At 40.1% G+C, this 27,718-nt stretch overlaps 1 protein-coding gene across 3 annotated transcripts in view; it reads left to right on the top strand.

The window, feature by feature from the left end:
- Positions 1-27,718, top strand: part of Astn2 (astrotactin 2) — a 1,010,996-nt gene that overhangs the window by 935,285 nt on the left and 47,993 nt on the right. For all 3 annotated transcript variants that reach the window (XM_055611729.1, XM_055611728.1, XM_055611727.1), the window contains one exon: positions 22,678-22,819. In XM_055611729.1, coding sequence (XP_055467704.1) covers positions 22,678-22,819 — 142 coding nt within the window. The remainder of the gene's footprint in view (positions 1-22,677; positions 22,820-27,718) is intronic.

Raw genomic sequence — 27,718 nt, 5'->3', positions numbered from 1 at the left:
GTGTGTGTGTGTGTGTGTGTGTGTGTGTACGTGTGTGGTGTATGTGTGTACATAAATGTGAGGAAACAAATTCAAGGAAGAAAATGAGCTTATGATTTAATTTAAACCCCCTGGGGTTCATTGATGGGGTCCCAGAGGCTGTTTTGAAAGGGTCCTGGTCAAAAGTTTGTTGGAGAAAAGAATTTTTCACCCACTTTACTGAAGAATTAGAAAATAGAAGCTTGTTTATATGCTGCAAATACCCCTGCTATCTCTTACCACCAGCTTTGAAGTTATATTTAGAAAAGAAATGGAAACTTTGAGCATTCAGCAGTTTGTAATCTTTGGGCACCTAGTTTATACTGCTCTGCTTTGGGAGGACAAGATGTGCTAAATACAGGAGGACAGCTCACTTTCCTAGATTTGCTGGGCTTTCTTTTTTACTTATCTCATAGGAAATGTCTCATGAATTGGTATTTTTCATAACAATAATTATGCCAATGAAGCTTCTACTCCTTGAGTGTTGGCAGTATGCCAAGTGCTCTGCTTATGCTTTAAGTTAGTTCCTGATATAATTATACTGATTTTGTTGAATAAGATGTGTTCACATCTATTCTGCGAGAGTGTAGAAAAAGGAGAGTATAAGAACTGGTACAGCACAGACAGCCCCTTAGGAGAGTGTTGTATTTCATGATGCTTTTCTCCCTCAATAGGCATTGTTGTTTTGGGTGTCTTAGTCAAAGCTATTGTTTAACTCAGTGTTTATGTGTAGAGGAGTCAGGAAGGGTGCATTGTGGATAGCTGCTGTAGGGTGGCTATAATGCTGTGTTTGTCATGTATCACCTCATCACACAAATGATGAGATAGGAACCACAAGGTGCTCCTACTAAGGCTGAGAATTAAGAGTTATAAAATGATCTAATCTCAATACATCTTTCTTTTCTTTTTTTTCTTTCTCTTTTCTCTTCTTTTACATTTTTAAAAATTATATTTATTTTTATTAATTACAGTTATTCAATTTGTATCCCCCCTGTAGCTCCGTTCTTCCTCCCCTCCTGATCCCACCCTCCCTTCTTCTTCCTCACCCATGCCCCTCCCCCAGTCCACTGATGGACAATCCTCCTCCCCTTCCCTCTGATCCTAGTCTATCAGTTCTCATCAGAAGTGGCTACATTGTCTTCCTCTGTGGCCTGGCAAGGCTGCTCCCCCATTAGGGGGAGGTGATCAAAGAGCAGGCCAATCAGTTCCTGTCATAGACAGTCCCTGTCCCCATTACTACGGAGCCCACTTGGATAATGAACTGCCATAGGGCACCTCTGTGCAGGGGTTCCAGGCCATCTCCATGAGTGGTCCTTGGCTGGAATATCAGTTTCAGAAAAGACTCCTGTGCCCAAACTTTTTGAATCTATAGCACTCCTTGTGGAGCTCCTGTCCTCTCTATGTCTTACTGTCTCCCACTTCTTTCATAAGATTCCCTGCACTCTGCCCAAAGTTTGGCTATGAGTCTTAGCCTCTGCCTGGATATCTTACATGGTAGAGCCTTTCAGAGGCCCTCTGTCATAGGCTCCTGTTCTGTGTCCTGTTTTCTCTTTCCTCCAATGTCCACCCTCTTTGTCTATCTGAAAGGGGATTCAGCATTTTAGCCAGAGTCCTCCTTCCTGATTAGATTCCTTAGGTGTACAGATTTTAGTATGTTTATCCTATATTATATGTCTAATATCCACTTATGAGTGAGTATATACCATGTTTGACTTTCTGCTTCTGGGCTACCTCACTCAGGATGATCTTTTCCAGTTCCCAACATTTACCTGCAAATTTCATTATTTTCTTCTTTTTTATTGCTGAGTAACATTCCATTGTGTAAATGTACCACAGTTTCTGTATCCATTCCTCAACTGAGGGGCATCTGGGCTGTTTCCAGCTTCTGGCTATTACAAATAAGGCTGCTACAAACATGGTTGAGCAAATGTCCTTGCTGTGTACTTGAGCCTCTTTTGGATATATGCCTAGGAGTGGTATGGCTGGATCTCGAGGAAGCGCTTTTCCTAATGGTCTGAGAAACCATTAGGATTTCCAAAATGGTTGTATAAGTTTACATTCCCACCAGCAATGGAGGAGGGTACCCCTTTCTCCACATTCTCTGTAGCATGTGTTGTCACTTGAGTTTTTGATCTTAGCCATTTTGATGGGTGTGAGGTGAAATCTCAGTTTCGTTTTGATTCGCATTTCCCAGATGACTAAGGACATTCAGCATTTCTTTAAGTGTTTCTCTGCCATTCGGTATTCCTCTATAGAGAATTTTCTGTTTAGCTTTGTACCCCATTGTTAAATTGGATTACTTGATTTGTTGCTGTTTAACTTCTTAAGTTCTTTATATATATTGGATATTAGCCCACTGTCAGATACAGGGTTGGTGAAGATCCTTTCCCAATCTGTAAGCTGTTGAATCCTTTGCTTTACAGAAGCTTTTCATTTTTATGAGGTATCATTTATCGATTGTTGATCTTAGAGCCTGTTCTGTTGGTGTTCTGTTCAGGAAGTTGTCTCCTGTGCCAATGAGTTCAAGGCTCTTCCTGACTTTTTCTTGTAACAGGTTTAGTATGTCTAGTTTAATGTTGAGGTCTTTGATCCACTTGGACTTCAGTTTTGTGCAGAGTGATAAGTATGGATCTATTTGCATTTTTCTTCATGTAGACATCCATTTACACCAGCACCATCTGCTGAAGATGCTATCTTTTCTCTATTGTATGGTTTGGGGATCTTTGTAAAAAAAATCAGGTGTCCATAAGTGTGTGGGTTTATTTCTGGGTCTTCTATTTGATTCCATTGATCCACCATTCTGTTTCTATGCCAGTACAATGCATTTTTATTACTGTTGCTCTATAGTACAGCTTGAGATCAGGGATGAAGATTCCTCCAGAAGATCTCTCATTGTAGAGGATTGTTTTAGCAATTTTGGGTTTCTTGTTATTCCATATGAAGTTGAGAATTTTTCTTTCAAGGTCTGAAAAGAATTGTGTTGGTGGGAATTGCATTGAATCTGTAGATTGCTTTTGGTAAGATGGCTATTTTTACTATGTTAATCCTGCCAATCAATGAGCATGGGGCTTCGTTCCATTTTCTGATATCATCTTCTAATTCTTTCTTCAGAGACTTGAAATTGTTTTCATACAAGTCTTTGACTTGCTTGGTTAGGGTTACACCACGGTTCTTTATGTCCTTTGTGGCTATTGTGAAGGGTGTTGTTTCCTCAATTTCTGTCTCAGCACTTTTGTCCTTTGTATACAGGAGGGCTACTGATTTTTTTGAGTTAATTATGTAACCTGCCACTTTGCTCAAGGTGTTTATCAGCTAAAGGAGTTCCCTGGTAGAATTTTTGGGGTTACTCGTGTACACTATCCTATCATCTGCAAATAGTGATACTTTAACTTCTTCCTTTCCAGTTTGTATCCCCTTGATCTCCTTTAATTGTCTTATTGCTCTAGCAAGGACTTCAAGAACTATGTTGAAGAGATATAGAGAGAGTAGACAGCCTTGCCTTGTCCCTGATTTCAGTGGGATTGAGTTAATTTTCTCTCCATTTACTTTGATGTTGGCTATAGGCTTGCTGCCTATTGCCTTTATGATTAGGTATGTGCCTTGTATCCCTGATCTCGCCAATACTTTGTAATGAATGGATAGTGGATTTTGTCAAATGCTTTTTCAGCATCTAGGGAGATTATCGTCTGTCTTTTTTTTCTTTCAGTTTGTTTATGTGGTGGATCACATTGATGGATTTCCATATATTGAACCACCTCTGCATACCTGGGACGAAGCCTACTTGGTCATAGTGGATGATATCTTTGGTGTGTTCTTTTATTCAGTTTGCAAGTATTTTGTTGAGTATTTTTGCATCAATGTTCATAATGGCCTGAATTTCTCTTTCTTTGATGAGTCTTTGTGAGGTTTAGGTACCAAGGTGAGTGTGGTTTCATATAATGAGTTGGTAGTGTTCCTCCTGTTTCTATGTTGCAGAATAGTTTGAAAAGTATTGGAGTTAGCTCTTCTTTGAATGTCTGATAGAATTCTGTGCTGAAACCATCTAGCTCTAGGCTTTTTTTTTTTTTTTGGATGGGAGACTTTTGATGACTGCTTCTATTTCCTTAGGGGATATGGGACTAATTAATTGATTGATTTATCTGGTCTTGATTCAGCTTTGGTAAGTAGAATCAATGAAGAAAATTGTCCATTTCATTTAGATTTTCAAATTTTGAAGTAAGTCCTAACAATTGTTTGGATTTCCTCAGTGTCTGTTGTTATGTCCCCCTTTTCATGTCTAATTTTATTAATTTGGATAGTGTCTCTTTGTCTTTTAGTTAGTTTGGCTAAGAGCTTGTCTATCTTGTTGATTTTCTCAAAGAACCAGCTCATGGTTTCATTGATTCTTTGAATTGTTTTATTTGTTTCTAATTTTTTTATTTCTTCCCTGAGTTTGATTATTTACAGCCATCTACTCCTCTTTGGTTTGTCTGCTTTTTTCTCTAGGGATTTTAGGTGAGCCATTAAGTTGCTTAAATGAGATGTTCTCTTGATTTCTTTCACCTGTCTGACTGTATTCTCCTGTTTTTTTTTTTTCTTCAATTCCTTCAGCTCTTTGTTTGATCATTTCTCTGTTTCTTTTAGTTCTTTCAGTGATTTAATCATTTCCTCTCTGAAAGCCACAAACTGTTTGGCTGCATCTTCTTGCATTTCTTTATGGATAGCCATAATCTTCCACTATTTCTTTACACATTTTATTTGTTTCCTCCATTAACCTCTTCATTAACATAGATGTAAGGTCATCTTCTTGAATTTCACTTATGTTAGGATATCCAGGGCTACTTGCCCCTGGATACCTGGGTTCTAGGGATGCCATACTGCTTTGTGTTTTGTTGGTTGTGCTTTTTTGTTGGTCTCTACCCATCTGTTCGTCTCAGGTGTTGTCTGTTAATTTCTGGTGCCTGCTGGTTTCCTGGTGTGGAAGAGTCCCTTGGCAGGGTTCTGAAAGAGATCTCCTCAGTTTTTTGAGTATGGTCAACTGAATGGTGGTGCTTCTCAGTAATTGTCACAGTTCACTTCAGGCATATGGACCTGTGTGGTTACTGTGGTATTCAAGAATGCTCCCCTCTCATCAATAGAAGTCCTGGAGATGGCTGTCCTGCTGCTGGCTTTCTTGTTCTGAATTTACTGAGCTGCAGCTGCTGCTGTTAAGCTGTACTTGCTGTGTGAAGCCCTCATGAAGAACCATGGAGTCCTGTGGTTTGGTCTTTTTAGCTAGAGATAACTGGTTGCACCTTGGAGCAGTATCTGAAGGCTGCTCCAATGGCTCTAAGGCTTTTGTAGGTCTGAGGTTGGAGCTGTGTGCTTTGGCTCTCCTGGACTCGCTTTTTTTTTTAATTATTACAATTTATCCACTTTGTATCCCAGCTGTGTCTCCCTACCTCATCCCTCCCAATCCTGCCCTCCCTCTCTCCTCCTTCCATGCCCTTTCCCTAGTCCCTTTATAGAAGAGATCCTCCCCCTTCCATCTGATCCTAGCCTATCAGATGTCATCAGAACTATCTACATTGTCTTCCTCTGTGGCCTGGTAAGGCTGCCCCCTCCACCAAGGGGGAGGTGATCAAAGAGTCAGCCACCGCTCCCCTTACTAGGGAGACCATTTGGAGACTGAGCTGCAATGGATTACATCTGTGCAGGGGTTCTAAATTATCTCCATGAGTGGCGCAATGGATTACATCTGTGCAGGGGTTCTAAATTATCTCCATGAGTGGCCCTTGGTTGGAGTATCAGTCTCAAAAAAGACCCCTGGGCCCAGATTTTTTCATTCTGTTGTTCTCCTTGTTGAGCTCCAGTTCCCTTCAAGTCTTTCTGTCTCCAACTTCTTTCATAAGATTCCCTGCACTCTGCCCAAAGTTTGGCTATGAGTCTCAGCCTGTACTTTGATATCTCAATCAGTAGAGATTTTCAGAGGCAATCTGTGGTAGGCTCCTGTCTGGTTTCCTGTTGTCTCCTGCTTCCAATATCTATCACGTTTGTCCCTCTGAAAGAGGATTGAGCATCTTCCCTAGGGTTTTCCTTGTTGTTTAGCTTCTTTAGAAGTATAGATTTTAATATGTTTATTCTACATTATGTGGCTAATATCCACTTATGAGTTAATATATATCATGTCTTTCTGTTTCTGAGTTACCTGACTCAAGATGATCTTTTCTAATTACCACCATTTGCCTGCAAATTTCTTATTTCCTTTTTTTAAATAGCTGAGTAGTTTTGCATTGTGTAAATGTACCATAATTTCTGTATTCATTCCTTAATTGAGGGACATCTGGGTTGTTTCCAGACTCTGGCTATTACAAATAAAGCTGGTATGTACATGACTGAGTAAATGCCCTTGTTGTATACTTAAGCATGTTTTGGATATATGCCTATGAGTGGTATAGCTGGATCTTGAGGTAACACTATTCCTAATTGTCTGAGAAAGCACCAGATTGATTTTTTTTTCAGGAAACTTTTTTTTTTAAGATTTATTTGTTATTTATACAGTGTTCTGCCTGCATGAGTGCCAACAGACCAAAAGAGGGCACCAGATATTATTACAGCTGTTTATGAGCCACCATGTGGTCGCTGGGAATTCCGCTCAGGCCCTCTGGAAGAGCAGACAGTGCTCTGAACCACTGAGCCATCTCTCCAGGCCCTGGGCTTGCTTTATAGAACAGGCGGGCCTCAAACTCAAGAGATCTGCCTGCCTCTGCCTTACCAAGAGCTGGGATTATCCCTGTACATCTTTAGATGTATACATTCCTTTCTAGTATTTTATCTTCTTCTTTTGTTCAATGGGATTTTTCACACTTGCCTTATACTCAACTCAGCTTTACCCTTTGAAACATATACATGTCTGGATGACACAAAGATTGTTTGGGTAGAATTGCTAGGGTTGAGAAAACATCACTAAACAATAACATTAAGCCAGACTTTATCAGAATCTTTTGATCCTAGCTACTCAAGAAGCTGAGACAGGAGGATGGCAAGTTCAGTGGCTGCCTGGGCTATAAGCAGAGACAGTGTAGGCAACTTGATGAGTCCCTCTCTCAAAATTTAAATATGAAAAGAGGAATGAGGATGTAGCTCAGTGGTGGAGTATTTTTCAGTTTGTGTAAGGACATAAGTTCAGTTTCCAGTATTAAGGAGAAAAGAAAGCAATATTGTTTGATTAGAAAAAATTCCTATGGTCAGGAACATTTAGCTAGACAGAGAAGCCCAGGGAAACAGGGGAAATGTATGCATGTATTGAAAAGATGGAATGTTGAATATACAACAAACAATAGAAATGCTGAAAGATAACCTGGTGAATATTTTTTTCTTTGATAGTCATTTATTTAGGCAAACAGGGATGGGTGGTTGGGGTGTGATAATTTTTGCAGAATCTCACAAGGATGCACAAACACGGGCCAATTTCCTGAGTCCTGACTAAGTTATTTTTAAATAAGATTCAGTAACCTCATGGGTTGATTTTTTTCAACACCATTAAAAGTTTGATTCACAAGGAAGCCCTGACATTCCTCAGCCCTCAACCATGCACCCACTTTCAGATAAGAAAGGATGGCATGCGTGTTCATTGGCCCACTCATTCTGAATAAAGTTTAAACAACAGGGTTTATATCTTAAATAAGATAGGATGAAGCCATTTACATAACATTTTTCAGCCATGGAAGCAGGGAAAGATCTCTAAAAATGAGTTAAGGAGAACAATGAATAGAGGTACAGTTGAACTGTAGGAACACAGACTAGGGTCCCTAAGCCTATAGGATGTAATCAACAGGCATGGAGCTTTTTAGAAGCTACCATTGATGAGCAAAAGCCTGAAAGATGAGAATGAGTTTTCCTAGTATGTGTGCAAAGTTTTTGTAGAATCTTTAGCTCTTTATCCTTACCTCTCTACCTCTTCATTCAGATCTTAGATCTTCTAGATACAGAGGTATCATAAATAGGATGAACAAGAATTCTGAACTTGTGGAACTAGTATTTTAATAATGAAACAAGAAACAAGCAATAAAATGACTAACAGTAACTGCAAGTTTTCCAAGTAATGTAATTCTTTCTTGTAATTCTTTCCAACTAATGAAAGAATTTAGCTCTAAATGGTGAAACACTGTTAAAGGCAGTCATTATGGGTTTGAATTAGATGGGATGGTACAGGGAACTCTGAGAAAGGAGAACATGGAATATGGAATCTGAGCTGAAGGAAGATAATGGGAGAAGAATTCTTGGAACCCAAGTTAACCCTAGATCTTTATAGTATTCTCATTCCCCAACTCCTTTCTGTGTATGGAGGTCATGAGCTCAGTGGCTCTGCTTCGTAGGACAGGGTAGTTGAAAAGTGTGTGAGGTCGAAGACAACAAAAAGCAACGCTGCAGGTTTGGAATGAGGAGAACCTTGCATCAAATCCAAGTTTTGCTGTGCTGGAAGGATTGTGTGATTGGGCAGCTGACCCCAACTCTCTGAGTTCTTTTCCTTTCTTGCTAATTGAGAATAATAACTCGAGCTTTGCCTGTTCAACACTGCTTGGCCACTTCCCCACACTGTGAGCCTTGCCAGCAGTAACTTCATGGGCTTTGTAGACAGAAAAACATCAGCTGAATTGTTCAGTCCAGAGCGACTTAGAAGTATAAGGAGAACAAAGCACCAGAAAAGAAGTACATTCTATATGATGTTCTCTGTGGTTGTTGTCTCTCTGTGGTTGGTTTACAACAGTATAACATCTGGAAATTTGACTTAGAAAAAAGAAAGAAAGAAAGCTGTCCATGAACAAGTACACAGCGAACACACAGTGTGGTCCTTAAGGGCTGGAGCTGGGATGTTTGGCTTCCTCAGCTTTCCCAGTCTGTCCCTGCATCAGCTCTCACACATGGGAGCAATACCCACTGCAGCCAAAAGCATTAGCATCATTTGTCCACCAGACTATGCATTAGCATCATTTGTCCACCAGATTGTGGAGATGACGAGGGCTTTTATGCCTGTAATTAATCCAACAGTAGAGAAGGGATGGCTCTATTAGCCAAGTGCATATTAATGCTGGAGTTAAAACTATTAAAGTCTATATTAATAATAAGTTGCAGGACTCCTCAGTGGATTTCACACAAAAGCAACTCTTACAATTTTCCCCTTGCTATGCTGTGAACACCACAGGGATGGGCCTTTTGTTCATGTAGCCCAGAGCTAAGTCTGCAGTTGTAGTCCTGCCTATGGCATCTAGTGGGTGTCCAGCCACTTCTTGTGAGCATTTACAACGGTGGCTCTAACAAATTAGACCTAGATCTTAGCAAGGAAGTCATATCAATTGTTTTTCAAACTCCTCAAAAGCGGAGAATGGATGTTGTAGACTGTGTGTTCGAGGCTCTGTTATACTCTCTTGTCTCAAAGCTATTTCATCCATTTGTGTGTTGAATAGTTCTGTGTACCCAGAGTCACCTTGAGCTGCCAGTGATCTCAGAACGATACTTGCATTATATTCCACAGCACTCAACTAAAGGAAACACCATCTAGAGTTTGAGCAATCCAGTTTTTGGATTCCAGCAAGACGACTCTAATAAATCTCCCACTTTGCCAAATGTCCATGCAGAAACAAGTCTTTGATACTGACATCAGAAAACCTAATTGACCATTGTATAAACACTTACCCTTTCTTATCTTTTTTTTTTCCCTGATGTTTTTTCCATTCCTGCTTCTTGGGATCATCTCCCAAATAAGCTATATGCATCCAAATTATTGTCTTAGCATGTACTTTTGAGAAGATGCAAACAAGAATTTCTTCTTTCTGTTTGTGCTTCTGGTTATCAATTTAATTTATAGTATACTGTAAATCTATTTACTCAGTAGAGAAATATTTATGAAGAACTTGTTGGGCACTGACTGACACCACTCTAAGTGAGCTTCTGCATAGAAACCACAGTGCATAGATATAAATAGTACAATAATTCATTGATTTTTGAGAAGCATCAGTTGAAGCAAAACAGGTAGATGGGGCTAGAAAATAAAGGTCATCTCTCAGAATAGTGACTGATAGAATATGTGTATGAGGAAATAATGTGTAAGGATCTGGGAAAGAAGAGGTGGTGAATATGTTCTCCAGACCCTGAAATAACAAGTGTGAAAGCCCTGTGGCAGCATCTGGCTTCCCATGCCAGAAGATGAGGAACAGCAAATATGCCTGGAATGAGTCAGGGAGGAAGGAAGAACACAAACAATAAGGAACTGAAGGGGCCAAAGACAGCAGGTCTTTGGAGATAGTGGATTACTGTAGAGGAGAAGAATCTGTTTTCTTCGTCCTACCCAGTGTTTTATGATAGGGCACCTGTGGGTTTTACAGTCTAAGAGGACTGAATTTAAACAGAATAAGACTTTGGACAAATAGTTTTATAGTTTTAAACTGTTCATTTTTATTTGTACAATGACAGTCATGAACATAGCCTCAATGATGCAGATATGTGGGACTTGTGGTTGCAAATAGTATAAAACAAATGGAAACTACCTTTCATAGAAAAGGAAAGGTACTAATGTGAAGATCTGAATCTCAAGGATAAATCAAGCATCAGGGCTCACTGGGTCTTAGGCTTCAAATAATGTCATCATGACCCGGTCTTTGACCCAGGAACTAGCCCAAATGAGAAGGTTTGGGCCACTTTACTTTTTTAACTATTTGTTTTATATATAAAGGTGTTTGGCCTGCTTGCATGTCTGTGTAGCACATCGTGTGTGCCTAGGGCTCTTGGAAGCGAGAAGAGAGTGTCAGATTCTCTAGAACTGAAGTTACTGACTATGGAAAGCTTTCCTGTGGGTACTGGGCATATCATCTGCAACCTCTGGAAGAACGCCAGTGCTCCTAAACACTGAGACCCTAGACCATTTATTTATGTTTTTGTCTCTGACATGGTATGTGTGGTCTTTGAACATCCATCAACATTAGAATAATAGAAGAGGCATTAGTCTCCCTAAAGGATATAAATGGAGATTATGATATAAACAATTCTCCAATGGAACTAAAAACAAAGAGGAGGATGGCTGTGCAAGGAAGAACAATGGATGCCTATTAGAGTAGACATGTAGATGAACCGAAAGTCTTTTTGCCACAATGGCTAGCTTATAGGGATTGTGGACATGCATGTGCTAGCCCGACCTTTTAACATTTTATCTATCTATCTATCTATCTATCTATCTATCTATCTATCTATCTATCTATCTATTTATTTTTGAGGACTTATTTTCTGCTGGTTTCTACTCTGCCACACAGTCATATTCACTATTGAAAGGTCAGAACCCAGAAAGCAGCATGAATTTCCCAAGAGAGACTTCTTTTAATGCCTCCACTGGGGTGGAGAGACTAAGATCCAGGCAAGACTGGAAATTAATTTTCCAAAATTCTATAAACAGCTGCGTGGTCAGCTTGTACCCAGGACTGGTGACACACCAGTGCTCAAAACACAGCTCTTGCATCTCATGGTCTGCAGGTCAATATGTAGCAGATAACATGAAGACTTTGCCTTTCTTATGTCTAACCTTTACTTATCTATTCCAAGGCAAGTAATTGAACCTCCTTGAAGCCCATTCGGTACCCTGTAAAAGCATAATAAACCAAATCCACTTGGTTGTATTCAATTTATACCAGGATGGGTTTCTTAGAGTATTTAACTTGACAATGTAAGTGAAGGTGTCCACCATCATTGATTTTATAAAAAAGAGATAAATGCTTACTCTCTTTTCTTTCAAGTTCTTTGCTTCCAAAAGTATTTACATTTGCTAAAGTACTAGGAAGTTAGATGTTTTGTGGAACTCTGAAAAGCGAGTGAGTTTGAATAGTATGAGTTTTGCCATCAGCATCCACAAATCATCTATATAAGAAGTACATTGCATACCCTATTATATCATTTACAGCTCATTCAAGCAACTTAATGGCTCACTTAAAATCCCTAGGAAAAGAAGACGCAGACACACCAAGAAGGAGTAGACGGCTGGAAATAATCAAACTCAGGGCTGAAATCAATCAATTAGAAATAAATAAAACAATTCAAAGAATCAATGAAACCAAGAGCTGGTTCTTTGAGAAAATCAACAAGATAGACAAACCCTTAGCCAAGCTAACTAAAAGGCAGAGAGACACCATCCAAATCAACAAAATCAGAAATGAAAAGGGAAACATAACGCCAGACACCGAGGAAATCCAAGCAATCATTAGGACTTACTTCAAAAGTCTATACTCAACAAAATTTGAAAATCTAAATGAAATGGACAATTTTCTTGATCAATTCGACTTACCAAAACTGAATCAGGACCAGGTAAATCAATTAAATAGTCCTATATCCTCTCAAGGAAATAGAAGCATTCATCGAAAGTCTCCCATCCAAAATAAGCCCAGGACCAGATGGTTTTAGCACAGAATTCTACCAGACCTTCAAAGAAGAGCTAACTCCAGTTCTCTTCAAACAATTCCACAAAATAGAAAGAGAAGGAACATTACCAAACTCATTCTATGAAGCTACACTCACCTTGGTACCTAAACCTCACAAAGACTCAACAAAGAAAGAGAAATTCAGGCCAATCTCCCTTATGAACATTGATGCAAAAATATTCAACAAAATACTTGCAAACTGAACACAAGAAAACATCAAAGATATCATCCACTATGACCAAATAAGATTCATCCCAGGTATGCAGGAGTGGTTCAATATATGGAAATCCATCAATGTGATCCACCATATTAACAAACTGAAAGAAAAAAAAAAAACACATGATAATCTCCCTAGATGCTGAAAAAAGCATTTGACAAAATCCAACATCCATTCATGTTTAAAGTACTGGAGAGATCAGGGATACAAGGCACATATCTAAACACAGTAAAGGCAATAGGCAGCAAGCCTATAGCCAACATCAAAATGAATGGAGAGAAACTTAAAACAATCCCACTGAAATCAGGGACAAGACAAAGCTGCCCACTCTCTCCATATCTCTTCAACATAGTTCTTGAAGTCCTTGCTAGAGCAATAAGACAGTTGAAGGAGATCAAGGGGATGCAAATTGGAAAGGAAGAAGTCAAATTATCACTATTTGCAGATGATATGATAGCATACATGAGTGATCCCAAAAACTCTACCAGGGAACTCCTACAGTTGATAAACACCTTCAGCAAAGTGGCCGTATACAAAATTAACTCAAAAAAATCAGTAGCCCTTCTGTATACAAAAGACAAAAGGGCTGAGAAAGAAATTAGGGACACAACACCGTTCACAATAGCCACAAATGATGTAAAGTGCCTTAGTATAACCCTAACCAAGCAAGTCAAAGACTTGTATGAAAACAATTTCAAGTCTCTGAAGAAAGAATTAGAAGAAGATATTCAGAAAATGGAAAGATCTCCCATGCTCATGGCTTGGCAGGATTAATATATTAAAATGGAAATCTTACCAAAAGCAATCTGCAGATTCAATGCAATTCCCATCAAATTACCAACACAATTCTTTACAGACCTTGAGAGAAAAATTCTCAACTTCATATGGAATAACAAGAAACCCAGAATTGCTAAAACAATCCTCTACAATAAAAGATCTTCTGTGGGTATCTCCATCCCTGATCTTAAGCTTTACTATAGAGCAACAGTTATAAAAACTGCATGGTACTGGCATAGAAATGGAATGGAGGATCAATGGAACCGAACAGAAGACCCAGAAATAAACCCACACACTTATGGAAACCTGATTTTTGACAAAGATCCCCAAACCATACAATGGAAAAAAGATAGTATCTTCAACAAATGGTGCTGGTCCAACTGGATGTCTACATGTAGAAATATGAAAATAGATCCATACTTATCACCCTGCACAAAACTAAACTCCAAGTGGATCAAAGACCTCAACATAAAACCAGACACAATAAATAGATTAGAAGAAAAAGTGGGGAAATTCCTAGAACTCATTGGTACAGGAGACAACTTCCTGAACAGAGCACCAACAGCACAGGCTCTAAGAGCAACAATCAATAAATGGGACCTTATGAAACTGAAAAGCTTCTGTAAAGCAAAGGACACCATCATCAGAACAAAGTGACTGCCTACAGATTGGGAAAGAATCTTCACCAACTCTTTATCTGACAGAGGACTCATATCCAGTGTATATAAAGAACTAAAGAAGCTGAAAAGCAGCAAACCAAGTAATCCAATTAAAAAATGGGGAACAGAGCTAAACAGAGAATTCTCGACAGAGGAATATCGAATGGCAGAGAAACACTTAAAGAAATGCTCAACATCATTAGCCATTAGAGAAATGCAAATCAAAACAACCCTGAGATTTCACCTTACACCCATCAGAATGTCCAAGATGAAAAACTCAAGTGACAACACATACTGGAGAGGTTGTAGAGAAAGGGGAACCCTCCTCCACTGCTGGTGGGAATGTAAACTTGTACACCCACTCTGGAAAGCAATCTGGCGCTTTCTCAGACAACTAGGAATAGTGTTTCCTCAAGATCTAGCTATACCATTCCTAGGCATATACCTAAAAGAGGCTCAAGTACACAATAAGGACAGTTGCTCAACCATGTTTGTAGCAGCCTTATTTGTAATAGCCAGAAGCTGGAAACAGCCCAGATGCCTTTCAACTGAAGAATGGATGCAGAAACTGTGGTACATCTACACAATGGACTATTACTCAGCCATGAAAAATAAGGAAATCATGAAATTTTCAGGTAAATGGTGGGACCTGGAAAGGATCATTCTGAGTGAGCTGTCCCAGAAGCAGAAAGACACACACAGTATATACTCACTCATATAGACATATAACATACGATAAACCTACTAAAATCTGTACACCTAAAGAAACTAACCAAGAGAGAGGACCCTGACTAAAATGCTCAATCCCCATCCCAAAAGGCAAAGAGGATGGACATCAGAAGAAGAAAACAGGAAACAACCTAGAAACCTGCCACAGAGGATCTCTGAAAGGCTCTTCCCTGCAGACTATCAAAGCAGTTGCTGAGACTTACGGCCAACTGTTGGGCAGAGTGCATGGAATCTCATGTAAGAAGTTGGAAATAATAAGATCTGGAAAGGACAGGAACCCCACAAGGAAAGCAACAGAACCAGAAAATTTGAACACAGGGTTCTTCCCAGAGACTTATACTCCAACCAAGTACCAGGCATGGAGATAACCTAGAACCCTTGCACAGATGTAGCCCATGACAGTTCAGTGTCCAAGTGGGTTCCATAGTAATGGGAAGAGGGACTGCCTCTGACATAATCTGATTGGCCTGTTCTTTGCTCACCTTCCCCTAAGGGGAGAGCAGCCTTACCAGGCTACAGAAGATGACAATGCAGCCACTCCTGATGTGATCTGATAGACTAAGATCAAAAGGAAGGAGAGGAAGACCTCCCTTATCAGTGGACTTGGGGAGGGGCAGGCATGAAGAAGGGGGAAGGAGGGTGGGACTGGGAGGGGAGGAGGGAGGGGCTTCTGGGGGGATACAAAATGAATAACGTGTAATTCATAATATAAAATTAAAAAATACATTACATACACTCTTATATCATTTACTTCTTGACTGATTCTGTGAACTACATATGCTCATCTCCTTTGCCGATGAAAAAGCAGCCCCTTAGAGTGTAGTTCATAAGTGTTGAGCCTGGCTTCAAAACCAGACCTCATTTGCCCTTCCACCCACCTTGGTTTCTTTACCTCATACTGTTACCACAATAAAGGTAAGGATCATTAGGTCGTGTCCCTCTGATTTAAAACAGCATTATGTTTCAGAAGAGACGAAGCAGCTGCAGCTGATAGGTGTGAGCCCCTGAAGTATATTTTCTTACTGATAAATTCTCAGAATGCATGTCTGCATTGGTCCAAGTAAAAAGGCAGGAAAGTGTGGGGAGGGAAGAAGAACCTTCTCGGCGTCTTGGCAGAGGGTATATTTGCAGGTTACAGAGAGGTCAGCCCTGGAGAGGCAGGATGTTCCCCTGATTTTTTCTGAAATTTGTGGAGTCCAGACACTGAGACCTTTCTCCCCACCTGAGCTCCCCTTCCATTTTGGATTTCTCTGCTTGCTTTTCTCCCAGCCTGTTTTCAATTTGCTCCTGCGGCCAGCTTTGACTGTGACCTCAAGCCAATCAGAAAGGAGAGGGTGAGGAACAGGAGAAGGAAAGCAAGTAGGAAGGTTGAGGGGGTGCTGAAAGGAGGGGGAGGGAGAAAATTGGAGCGGGGGTGGGGCCCAGTGCTTCGTTGATTCAAGCTGAAGCTGCAACAGAATCATTCTTAACCTTCTCTGTGGAACATAAACGGGGTGTGAGTGGATAAAGAAATGTGTGGGGGTCTGGCCCCAGCCCACTCGGGTTGCAGCCCCAGAAGAACTGTAATGGGGAACAGGCACATTCTTTTACAACAACCCCCAACTCCCTATCTGTTTTCAAGGAAAGAAAAACAACAACAAAGGAGAAAAGAATGTTAAGACTTGGACAGGGTTGGCTGAGGCAGTGACTGCAGCTTAGGATTTCAAAGGTCTGTACCCGGAGATATGACATCATGCCAAAAGGAGAGGACCATGGTGTCCAGGTAGGGTGGCCAAAAGCAAGGTACACGGGGCTCATTTGCAAAAGAGCTTCATTGGGTTCTGGCCCCTGAGTAAACACCAAACGCTTGAATCGGCATCAGTATTCCCGAGCAACTGTTCTTCAATGACAAAATGGCTAGGTATTCAAGCATGTTAAACCATAAAACTTTTAAGCAGGTTAGGCAAGATGGCCTGGTGGATAAAGACCCTTGTCACACAAGCCTGGTGATCTGAATAAAATTCCTGGAACCCATCTAAAAGTAGAATAAAGAATGATTCCAAAAAAGTTGTCCTTAGTCTTCCATGAACCCGACATATTGTCATGACAATAACACACACACACACACACACACACACACACAACTTTTTTCTGTTTGAAAAAAAAAGAAATAAACCATTTAAATCAAATTTTTATATTCAGTTTTGCATTTTTAAACTAAAACTAAGTGGGCCTGAAGAGATCATTCAGTGGTTAAGAGCACATATTGCTCTTTTGGAGGACTCATGAGGATTGCTCACAACCACCTGAATTGAATCTAGGGAGATCCAGTTGCCTCTGTCCTCTGCAGACAGATGTGCTCATGTCCACAAACCCAAACACATACATACAGATAACTAAAATAAAATAAGTATCAAATAAAAAACTGAATCATGCATGGGCTGCTGATATGGTTGAAAGCAAATGTGAGTACAGAGGAGGCCAATGGTAGGTCCCCCAGTATTCAGCCCTCACCCTGGGTTCCACCTATTGTAATTTGCAAACCACCAATAGAAAATATTACACCAGAGACCAATTCAAATTCTTGTCCGCTGTGTACTTTATATCTTTCTCAGAAATTGCAGGTTTTAGGATCATGGCAAGGTAGACTCCAACACTCGACACAGAGCCTAATACTTAGTAAATGCCCAGGAAATTCATGGAGTGTTCACATCATATGAAGAAGTCAGAAACTGAGGAAGCTGTGTAGTGACAACCTCAAAAACTCTTAACTTCTGTGCACCAGGCTGCCCAACAAAAGCTGAATTATATCGGAAAGGAGTGAAGAGAGCAAAATTTCATTCCAGTTCACTTCACTCTGTTTCTAGTGAGTGGAAAAGCACGGGCAAAACAATTGCTTTCTTTCTTTTGTTTTGTTTTGGTTTGGTTTTTTGAGACAGGGTTTCTCTGTGTAGCCTAGGCTGTCCTGGACTTGCTTTGTAGATCAGGCTAGCCTCAAACTCACAGAGAGCAACCTGCCTCTGCCTCCCATAGTGCTAGGCCTGCAGGCATACACCGTAGCACCCTGCCGGCAAAATAATTTGTAAAAAAACTCTTCTTCTTTGCACTGTTGTGGCGACAACAACAAATAAAAACAAAAACCACAGTGGCAGCTATTTTTGAGCCTTTCCTGCTTGCTAGCGCATTTTGATGATTAATTTATATGTGACATTTTACACATTTGCAGTACTACATTTTCTACCATTATATTTTTCCACATTAAAAAAAGAAAGATGCACATAGGTAAGGATCTTTTCAAAAGCAAGCAGTAAGTAGGGGTGTTATAATGGATGGCTTAGTCCCCTGTAGAGTCAGTTTGGAGCCTGGACTCTTATCCGCTGCACTGCATTGGTCCTTAGTACATTGTGGTACAGCCCGATTCATACCATTGTATGTGGCAGAACCACAATACATGTGGGTGAATAGCTCTGATCTGCATTTGTGCGTAGAGAAGTCTCCTGAGGTCTTTCTAGGACTGCTTCCACTAGGTAAGGAATGACACAGAAGGGTCATTCATTCACCTGTCTCCACATTTGTTACACTGCAGTGTAAAGTGGAGAGCCAAGAAAAGCAATCTTACAATTTGCTTTATGGGTCTGTTCTTATATTTAACAACCCTTCCTGTTGTCAGATTACAAGCTGTAGAAGGTCAGGGACCATTTCTTTTATTGTCGCATTCCACAAGCCCATAGCACTAAGAGTGTGGCAGGAACTCAACTGTAAATTGAATATCTTTGAGAAAACCAGCTTTAGAACAGTATCCCCTTAGAATCCTCTCCAGGAGGCAGCATAGTATAAAAGATGGGGCTTCAGCATTAGAGGGTTAGAAGTTCAAGTCTTAGCCCTCTTTTATTTTATCTTTTATTATTTTTTTATTTTTTATTTTTTTTTGCAGTTTTAACAGAGACTTCACTGTGGCGTGATGACATCCGACTTGTTAGTTGCATTAAGGATGGGGGGGAGTAAATTATATAATAAGAATCAGTTCCCTTCCTGTTAAGTCTCTTCAGTCATTATTTGCTTGCAATCCCAATGACAGCCTGATATGTGTATTTCTGTAGTGCCCATGTTAGGAGTTGCTTACGCCAGGTCGTCTGGGTTTTTCCACTTGAACTTTACTTACAATCCTTGGAGCTACAAAGAAAAAAAAAAAAAAGGCTAGAACTGTGCTGATTGACCTGACATGCTTATAAGGCTTATTCCATGGCCCAAATGATTCTGAGATTCATGGAAGTATCTGGAAAGCTTTGTCCTATTTGAAAATAAATGCCAGCATCTTTTGGCTTCCAGGCAGCTAACTAATATTCATTACAAGCATACTGAATTCCCTCATGAAGAGCCAATTTCTTCAATGGTTATCTGGAAATAAATTGAAAAGCAGACAGACATTGAACCATGCTGCATGAAAACAAGTAGAAACAGCCAGATTTGCAATCCTGAGACCAAATTAAACAATACCCTCACTCTAACCATTTTTTTCTCTTTTCTTTTTAATTTGTAATCCCATGTACAATTCTGCTTTGATACCTATAGAAATGTGGTTTATGATTGTGCTATCAAAGAGGTCAATATAAGAGTTCTAAAGTGGAAATGTGATATGTCTAAAGCTACAGTAGATAAAAGCTTCATTTTCCTCTCCATGGTCAGCAAGCCTCTGCTTCTTGACATCTTTATTTCTTTCTATACTCTTAACTGTGCTTTCTACATGGTGTTGGGCTGGTGAGACTTTATGGGTGCAGCTTCTGATATTATTATGAGATAGACCACAGCAAACTCCTTGATCCTCTAGCTTTTAAAAGCTTTCTTCTCCCTCTTCATCAGTGTTTCCTAAGCCATAGTAGATGCATCTACTGAGACTGGGCCCACAGTACTGTGTTTTCATCAGTTATAGCTTTCTTTAATGGTCTTTCATAAAAAAAGTTTTCTTGATGGGAGATGAGGACTAAATTTATCTGTGGGTATAAGGACACATATTTAGAGGATAGTTAGGGATTGTGCTAGTTTAGTAAAGTGGCAGCTGTACGTTCTCCTAATACCCAGGACTGTACTAGTCCTGGGAAGTTGGCTAGGTTTCCAGTACCGTTTCCCTTCCCTCTTGCTCAGGGGACCTAATGCCAGGTGAGGACTGTTGGGCACTGCTGAAGGATACATGGTATGCCGCTCCTGCACCCTAGGTTAGCGTGCTAGTCACTGCTGCAGTTCGTGGGCGTGCCAGCTGCGGGTCTACCAAATATAGTTTTATTACTTTCTGAGTATCTCATTCTACATTCAAAGATTTTGATCATATTCACTCGACTCCTTCCCCCAGTTCTTACTGAATATACAACTCTACTCGTTCACAACTTCTAGCGCACCTAGTCCAATATGTTCTACCCATATACTCAGGGGTTTAGAACCATCCACTGGAATGTGGTTGACCTCCCAGAGGTAATACTCTTAAAGAAAACCAACTGTCTCTTCCCAAGGAGACATCAACTCAGTCTTTCATCAGTTAGGTGTGAGGGCACCTGAGCCATCCTATACATTAGCTGGAATGCTGACTGGCTTGGTCTTTCTTAGGTATTGTGCAGTCAACCACAGGCTGCTGTGAATTCATAAGTATAGCAGTCCTGCCATTCCCAGAAGACGTGACTTCTCTAGTTCCTAACTTCTGCCTCTTCTGCATCTTTCTGCCTCTTCTTCCATGATGGTCTCTGAGCCTTGAAGGGGAGGGGGGATAATACTGATATTTCATTTGTGACTGAGCACTCCACTAATATTTATTCTATGCACTTTGGACAGTTGTGAATTTGTACATTTACCACCATACACTGCACAAAGAAACTTCCCAAATAATATCTTAAAGCTGTTCCAGTCTTTGAATATAGAAATAAAAATTTAGAGGACACTTTGATACAGTGTCAATTTAGTAAAGTAATAGTAACATGCTCATTCCTGGGATATATAATCTCCTGAATCTTTGACCCTTGTCCCTATTTACCGTATCAGGCATGCTTTTCTTCTATGAAGTAGGCGTTAAGTTCAAACAGAAAGCAGGTTGTTGCCTCAATAATATCTGTGCCGCTGTTATACCTATGGATATAAATTGTCCTGCAGTTGTTATTGTACTTCACAAGGTGAGGCTGCTGATGACTTCCCTACCACACAGCCTGCATAGAAACTTCTAGTACCATGACGGTTGCTTAGCCAGTAGTGGGGATGCTTCCTGATCAGTTACCAACTTTATTTCTTCATAGCTTGTGACAAATGTGTGCCTTCTCTTCAACAATAGGCTCTTACTTGGTTTTGGTAGGCAATGAAGAGCCTTGTCAATATTTTGTACAATTTGGAAAAATTCTGGGATGACCAACTACTTGAGAAGTGGTGTCTTGCATCTTTCTATTTGGCCACCAATGGCTTCTGGCCAGAACATCATACCCTCTTTAGGGCAACTCTGATTAACTCTTTTATATGAATATATGTAAGGCAGCGGCAGGTGGGAGGACTCATAGCACTTCGTACTGTGCATTATAAAATACCTCCTAGTTTTGCTTCTAAATTATCCAATTTTTGATTTAAAAGAAACTAAGAAGCTGTTTAGGCTCATTTACTTCATTTTTTGGTAATTTTATTGATTTTTCTTTTTATAAATGCTGTATATTTTTTTACTGAAGATAACTTTAAAAGTAGGGATAAGCAAAAATAATATAGAAAAGTATCCGTTACCTCACTCGAAAACACTAGTAAGCATTTGCTATTTTCTTTCTCCTATTTTAAAATCATGTGTGTGAAGTTTTCACAAAATAATATTCTAAAATTGTGTATCCTATTTTTATTTTTTAGCTTGAAATATGTCAGAAATGTCCTTTTATATACCTTCCATCTTTCAAGAACTTATTTTTAAAGTCTATATAATATCCTTTAACACCATTGAGCTACAACTGACAAACTGACAGGCATTTTTATATTGCTCAGTATTTAGTTATCTCTAAAGCTCCTGTCAGAGCTAATACTAAATTATTAGATTCTAAAGGTTCAGATCCTCTTTTCTGCTTTACTTACTAGTCTCTTTCGTATAGTTCTCTTTCCAGTTAACTCATACGGGTCCTTAAATCCAATGGCTAAGGTCGCTTTCAGAATCCATAGAGTGCAGGGGCTCAGACTTACTTACCATGTCTTCCGTTGTCATCTCCTGTGCCCATAGCTTATATTGCTCGTCAGTCACAGAATTCTTCTTCCCTAACTGGTGCATATCCGCATCCACCTCAAAATAACAGTCTATGAATTTAACGTGAGCATGTACGAGTGATATGAAAACTCTTTCATCCTAAGTCTAACTCCTCAATTAAGAAAAACCTGCAGCTCTAAGGAAGAAAATGTTTGATCGTGGAGTCAGAAGAAAATGGCAGTGACTGTAATAAACTGATTACTCTACGCCAAAAGACAACTTTGTCTGTACATGCATTTTGTTATAGAACAATGTACTTCAGTTTGGCTTTGCCATGTCTTGCAAGGTTCAGTGTTAGTGTTCTTATCTCACAGGTGGAATAATTCAGACATAAATCTAAATGGTCATCATGTGCCTGGTGTGGTGGCTCACAGCTATAATCCCTACAAATGGGTGGTAGACTGACGAAGGCGAATAATGAGCACAAAGCCAGCCTTGGCTACATGGACAAATCCATCTTAAAAAAAAAAAAAAAAGCAATAAAGCAATTATATAGAGACTAGGCATTATAGATGCTAATTTGTGGTATTTTCAGATCTGCCTTTTCCCCTGGTAATGTTTTTAACCAAGGCTTGCACTAGAGAGCTGATCTGTTTGTTTGTTTGTTTGTTTGTTTGTTTTATCTCCTTTCAGGAGAGTTCCTGAGCTTTGCTGATGACTTGCTCTCTGGCCTGGGCACATCTTGTGTAGCAGCTGGTCGAAGCCATGGAGAGGTCCCTGAACTCAGTGTCTACTCGGTGATCTTCAAGTGCCTGGAGCCAGATGGTCTTTACAAGTAAGAGGTGATGGGTTTCTGGGAAGTATGAAGCAATGAGGATGGGTTTAAACCTGGAAAAGATAATAGGAGTAACTCTTTTCAGAGCAGCCCAATGTTTCTTAGCCTGTCTGTGCGTGCCTTTGGGAGTGAGATTTAGAAGTTTCCGTTTAGAATGTAGGACCACAGTGAGCTGCGCAAGGTGAGTCCTATAGGTCCCATAGAGTCCAGACACTAAATTCTATTCTGTTCTTCCTACTGATGAATAATCTACAACCAAGAGAAGGACCAAAGGTTATTTGGGGTCACAGAACATGTTATTACGGAGAACTGTCGCGGCAATCCTTGCCTACTTCAGCCTCTTTTCTGTTTTTCATATGTCTCTGAGGTATGTGTATGTGTGTATATGTACATGTTAAGTCATACAAATATATACAGCTCATAAATGCATCTTCTGTGATAGGCATATATGAATGTGTGTCTATTTCTATGTCTCTGTGTGTATAACTTTATACATATATACAGTAATATATATCTACTATATGTTAGAATTTACTGGACTCATTGTATCCAAACCTCTAGAAATCACTCGCAGCTTCATTTGGTAACATCAGAGGGGACAGGAGGTTCAATTTTCATTTGTTTCCAACCTCAAAGGGTATTGCCACATCTGTAGTCAGCTATCATAAATAATAATGAAGAGCTCTAGAGACCAGCTTTTCATATTCTTAATGATGAAATCATAGGTCACCTCCCTAATAACACTCAAAAGTTGTAATTGGTGAGATGTTAAGCTTTTCAACAATTCGTCAAATAATTCTTTTATTTGAGTCATTTATTTATTCATCCCTTAAATCACTCATCTACTCAGCCATCTATCAATCCTGCATTCATCTCTTTCTGTCTCTTCTTCCACTCATCTATTCATATAATTCATCCATGCTTATATACTTTCACATAGAATTCTCATTTCACTCCTACATTTTCTAAGGATATTTTTTCATGCCTTCATACTGTACTAAGTCTTCTCAGGTATGCATGTAGCTGATACAAAGGGCCCTATCCTCAGATAACTTACAACCTAACAGAAAGGACACACACACATATATATATATATATATATATATATATATATATATATATATATATATGTATATATATATACATATATATATACATATATTGAGTTTGATATATTTAGTTGTATAACTTTAATTATGTTGCCCTACAAATATATCAAGAATATCATTATGAACTTAGAATTGGATCCTGTACCCTGACTGTACAATCTCAGAGCTGTCATAATTCAAATTTTATCTTCAATCATGTAGGGTCAGTCAATGCTATAGAAATAGGGGTTCTGTAGTACAGAGATAGATATCTCTCTGTACTGTATGCAGGAAAGTGTGATGTACTTGGGGCCTTGAGGAATTGCCTGTCTTGATGACGAATACTAGAAATGGAATATGGACTTGGAGAACACAACTCTACCACCCCAGCGTCAGTGAGCACTGGGTTCTGGGCTCCAGGGTCACTGCACCTATGCGTTGCTGCAAACACACAACTAAAGCAGAAGCTGTGAGATCCTCTCTGACACTAAAACCTGTAATTCTATTGAAAATGATAGAACCTTTCCTGATGGCTGGCTTCTGATACCTCTGCCCCTCCTTAAGGGCATACATGAGAGACAAATAGATCTGGTTCAAATCTATACCTTCCTCTTTATTGGTGTTCATTCTCTGTGCCTTTGGCTTCTTCTCCTTGAGAATGCATATGGCTTCCTGAGACTTTCCCACTCTCTCTCTGTCTGTCTTTCCATCTATGTACCCGTGCTTCTGACTATCTATTCTTCCAGGCTACTTGGTGTGAGCCCCTAGTTAGAGTATAACATGCACTAACTCTTATCTCTGTTGCTCTTGCTACTGGATTATGGCAGTCATGAATTTCCCTTGCCTCTCATCTGTCCTCAGATTGATGGGTCAGATGAGTAAGTATCTAGCAAACAAATCAGTACCTTACCTGATGCTCTTATCCATTAAATCAGAAGGAGTAGTCCAGTTTTTTTGGTGGCATTGTAACAACTTGGTGTTAGCTTAGGTAAAGTCTACAATCCCATTATGTAAAAACAAAAAAACAAAAAACAGAGATATATGTGTTTATACATTCCCCCAATGCAATTAATGCTGAGAGCTGATGAATCAACTACCATATTTTATATGGTAAATACTTTCCCTCATTGTTTCTTTGTCCAAGTGTCTGGCATCATCTCTGCCTGCTGACTCTTGAGGTATGGTCACCTCCCTTTCTCTGCTTTAGAAATGTATTTGTCATCATTTTGTCTTTCCTTGGATACCCCTTTGCTATAACTCTTTCTTTCTGATGGAGATTTAGTTAATGGCTCTGGGACCTGGCCTTCTCTGACCGGGAGCCCGCTGTTGTTTGGAACAGTCTCCCACCCCACTGGCGGCTCTCCTCCCGTGAAGAAGTCTGACCGCTTGGTCTTAAGTTTTAAAATAGCTCCCAAGTCTTTTCTTGGGGTTTCTCATTTTCTGCTTGCTCGTGCCTTGGTAAAATTTGTTTTCTTCCTTCTGAGCCAAAAACACTGCATGTGGCAGCAGAAAGAGCACAAGCTTTGGGGACAGGCTAGCCTGGGTGTGAATCCTGATTCTGTTCCTGTGTGCTCAGAAACTGATCCTAGACAACTGATCTTTTACTCTTCTAAGTGACAAGTTCTTCCTGTAGAAAAGGGGTAGGTAGTCACTCCTGTCTTACACGTTTTGGGAACAGAGAACTTTATTAATAAGAATTAAAAAATACTAGAACAGAATTTGCCAAAATGCCTGGTGCATGGGAGACCGGCAGGGAGAGTCAGTGAGTTTCTCCTGTCCATTTTGATCTCAATCCTTCATTTTAGGTTTTTTTTTTTTTTTTTTTCTTCCAAGAATAATTCTGGAGGAGTTGGTTTCCATGAAGCATGGTTGGGTCCTACCAGCCCTGAAAGGAGTTCGCTGGGAACGAGGGGGATTAGGAAGAGACAGAATCAGAGGAGGAAAGGCTCACAATGAGTCGAGTTTTCACTGAAAGGACAGTCAGACATTAAGTCCTCCATCCAATCTCCCAGCATGACTCAACTGACAGGAAAGAAGAGGCATAACCATTATACCTACCAAAGAGCCTGCACTCATGCCCAACTCCCTCCTTGTCTGCTGGGCTGAAACTCCACATGCTCTACCTGCTCTGAAATTGCAGAAACTTTATTTAAAAAGGGCACATTAGAATCACTACAACTTGAGACTTCTCCGTTTGCCGTGGGATCTAGTCTCATCCCCTGTCCTAAGGCTCCTGCCCTTTCCAATTACGTGCTTCTATCACTTTTCTTTTTGTCCCATGGTGGACTTCTCTGTTCTCTTATTAGAATCTCTTTATCTTATAAACTTTCTCTGGTTATTTTCTATATAGATGTCTGTCTGTGCCTGTCATTTGCCTTCCCATTTGTTATTCTCTTAAGATTTTCTTTATCTGAGTGCATCTATTTCTTATTTGAGGTTTTGACTCTGCCCCTTCTCATCTGAACTCCCTTTCTTTGCCCTACCTAGAAAGGCAAATTGCTTTTGCAGCCTCTCCGTCCATGTGATTTTACACAGTGCTTCCGGGCAAGACCAACTGGAGAAATGAAAGTCAAGGCTGATTTTCCATCCTAAGTTCACCCTTGTGTAACAAACCAGAAACATAAGCAACTATGCCCCATTTAAATTGAATTTCCTTGTTTGTTTCATTTGTTTTGCTTTCAATGAAAACAAACAATGAAAGAAAAGGGAGAGGGTCCCCAAAGGCCCAACAGTGGGACCAGCTTCTAATCTCTTAAGAAGTTGAAGTCCAAGGGTGATCTTGAGTGAGAGAATCCAACTGGGCCAATAGCTGAAGCCAGGCTAGTCATCTGTGGTCTCTGTCTTTACCTGGCTAGGGGCCTAGACACTCTTTTCGTAACTGCCTTCCAATTTCCTATTACTCAAGGTAATTAGCCTGCATCTTGTCTTGGCTGCCTTGGCTCCTTTAATGATGGCCGGCTGCCAAGGGGTCCTCAGTGAACATGCCAGAAGCAGCCAGGCTTGATTCCTAGGGTGTGTGTGGGGGCTCATTCCCACACATTCAGAGGCTTGCCTCAGGCCCACCTTCACCTCTCTGGATTCTGCTCTATGAAAGGAATGCCAAAGGAGCCTGGGTACTGCATGGAAGCGCCAGAATTCGTGGTGGGAACAGAGTCTCAGAGGAAAAGGCTTAGTAGGGGTGGGTGGGGCTGGACAAGCAGAATTAAAACAAAGGGCCCGGGGGAAGAAGGGAATTGCAGAAAACAAGGTTCTGGGGTCAGAAGGAAGACAGCCATTCTCACTGCTCAATACCACCTTGGACCAATTCCTCCTCCTCCAGGCATAATGTTCTGTCTGTATAAAGAAAAGATAAACTCAGTGGTCCTGAGACCTCAGACATTCAGAATTCAAACCAGAATTCTAATTTTTCACAGTACTACATCTTCACCTTCTGCATAATGGTAGTAACAGTACTCTCACACAGAGAAAGCATTGTGCCAGGAACCATGCAAGACATACACACGATCTCATGTGACTTTCATGATAACCCTATGGCATAGTAGCTGTGTTCTTATCATCTCCCATATCAATGATGTGGAGACTGGGAGTTTTGCACAAAGTCACATGACTAAGGACTAGAGCAAAGTCCACATCTCAGATGATACCAATGCTTCTTCTATGTTTTACTCATGCTCTTAAGCACACAGATGTGGAGTTGTAAGAGGAACCAGAAGAGGGCTTTGTAGTAGCAAGCAACACTGATTACAGTAGGAGGAATACCAAACTTGGGTACTAGAAGACTTTGATCACAGCTTTGTATGTTGGAAAGTAC

This window comes from Psammomys obesus, unplaced genomic scaffold (genome assembly GCF_907164565.1).
Source record: "Psammomys obesus unplaced genomic scaffold, mPsaObe1.curated_primary_1811, whole genome shotgun sequence".
NCBI lineage: Eukaryota > Metazoa > Chordata > Mammalia > Rodentia > Muridae > Psammomys > Psammomys obesus.
Note: the sequence above shows the minus strand (reverse complement) of the source record. Positions and strands in the feature narration are given on the sequence as shown.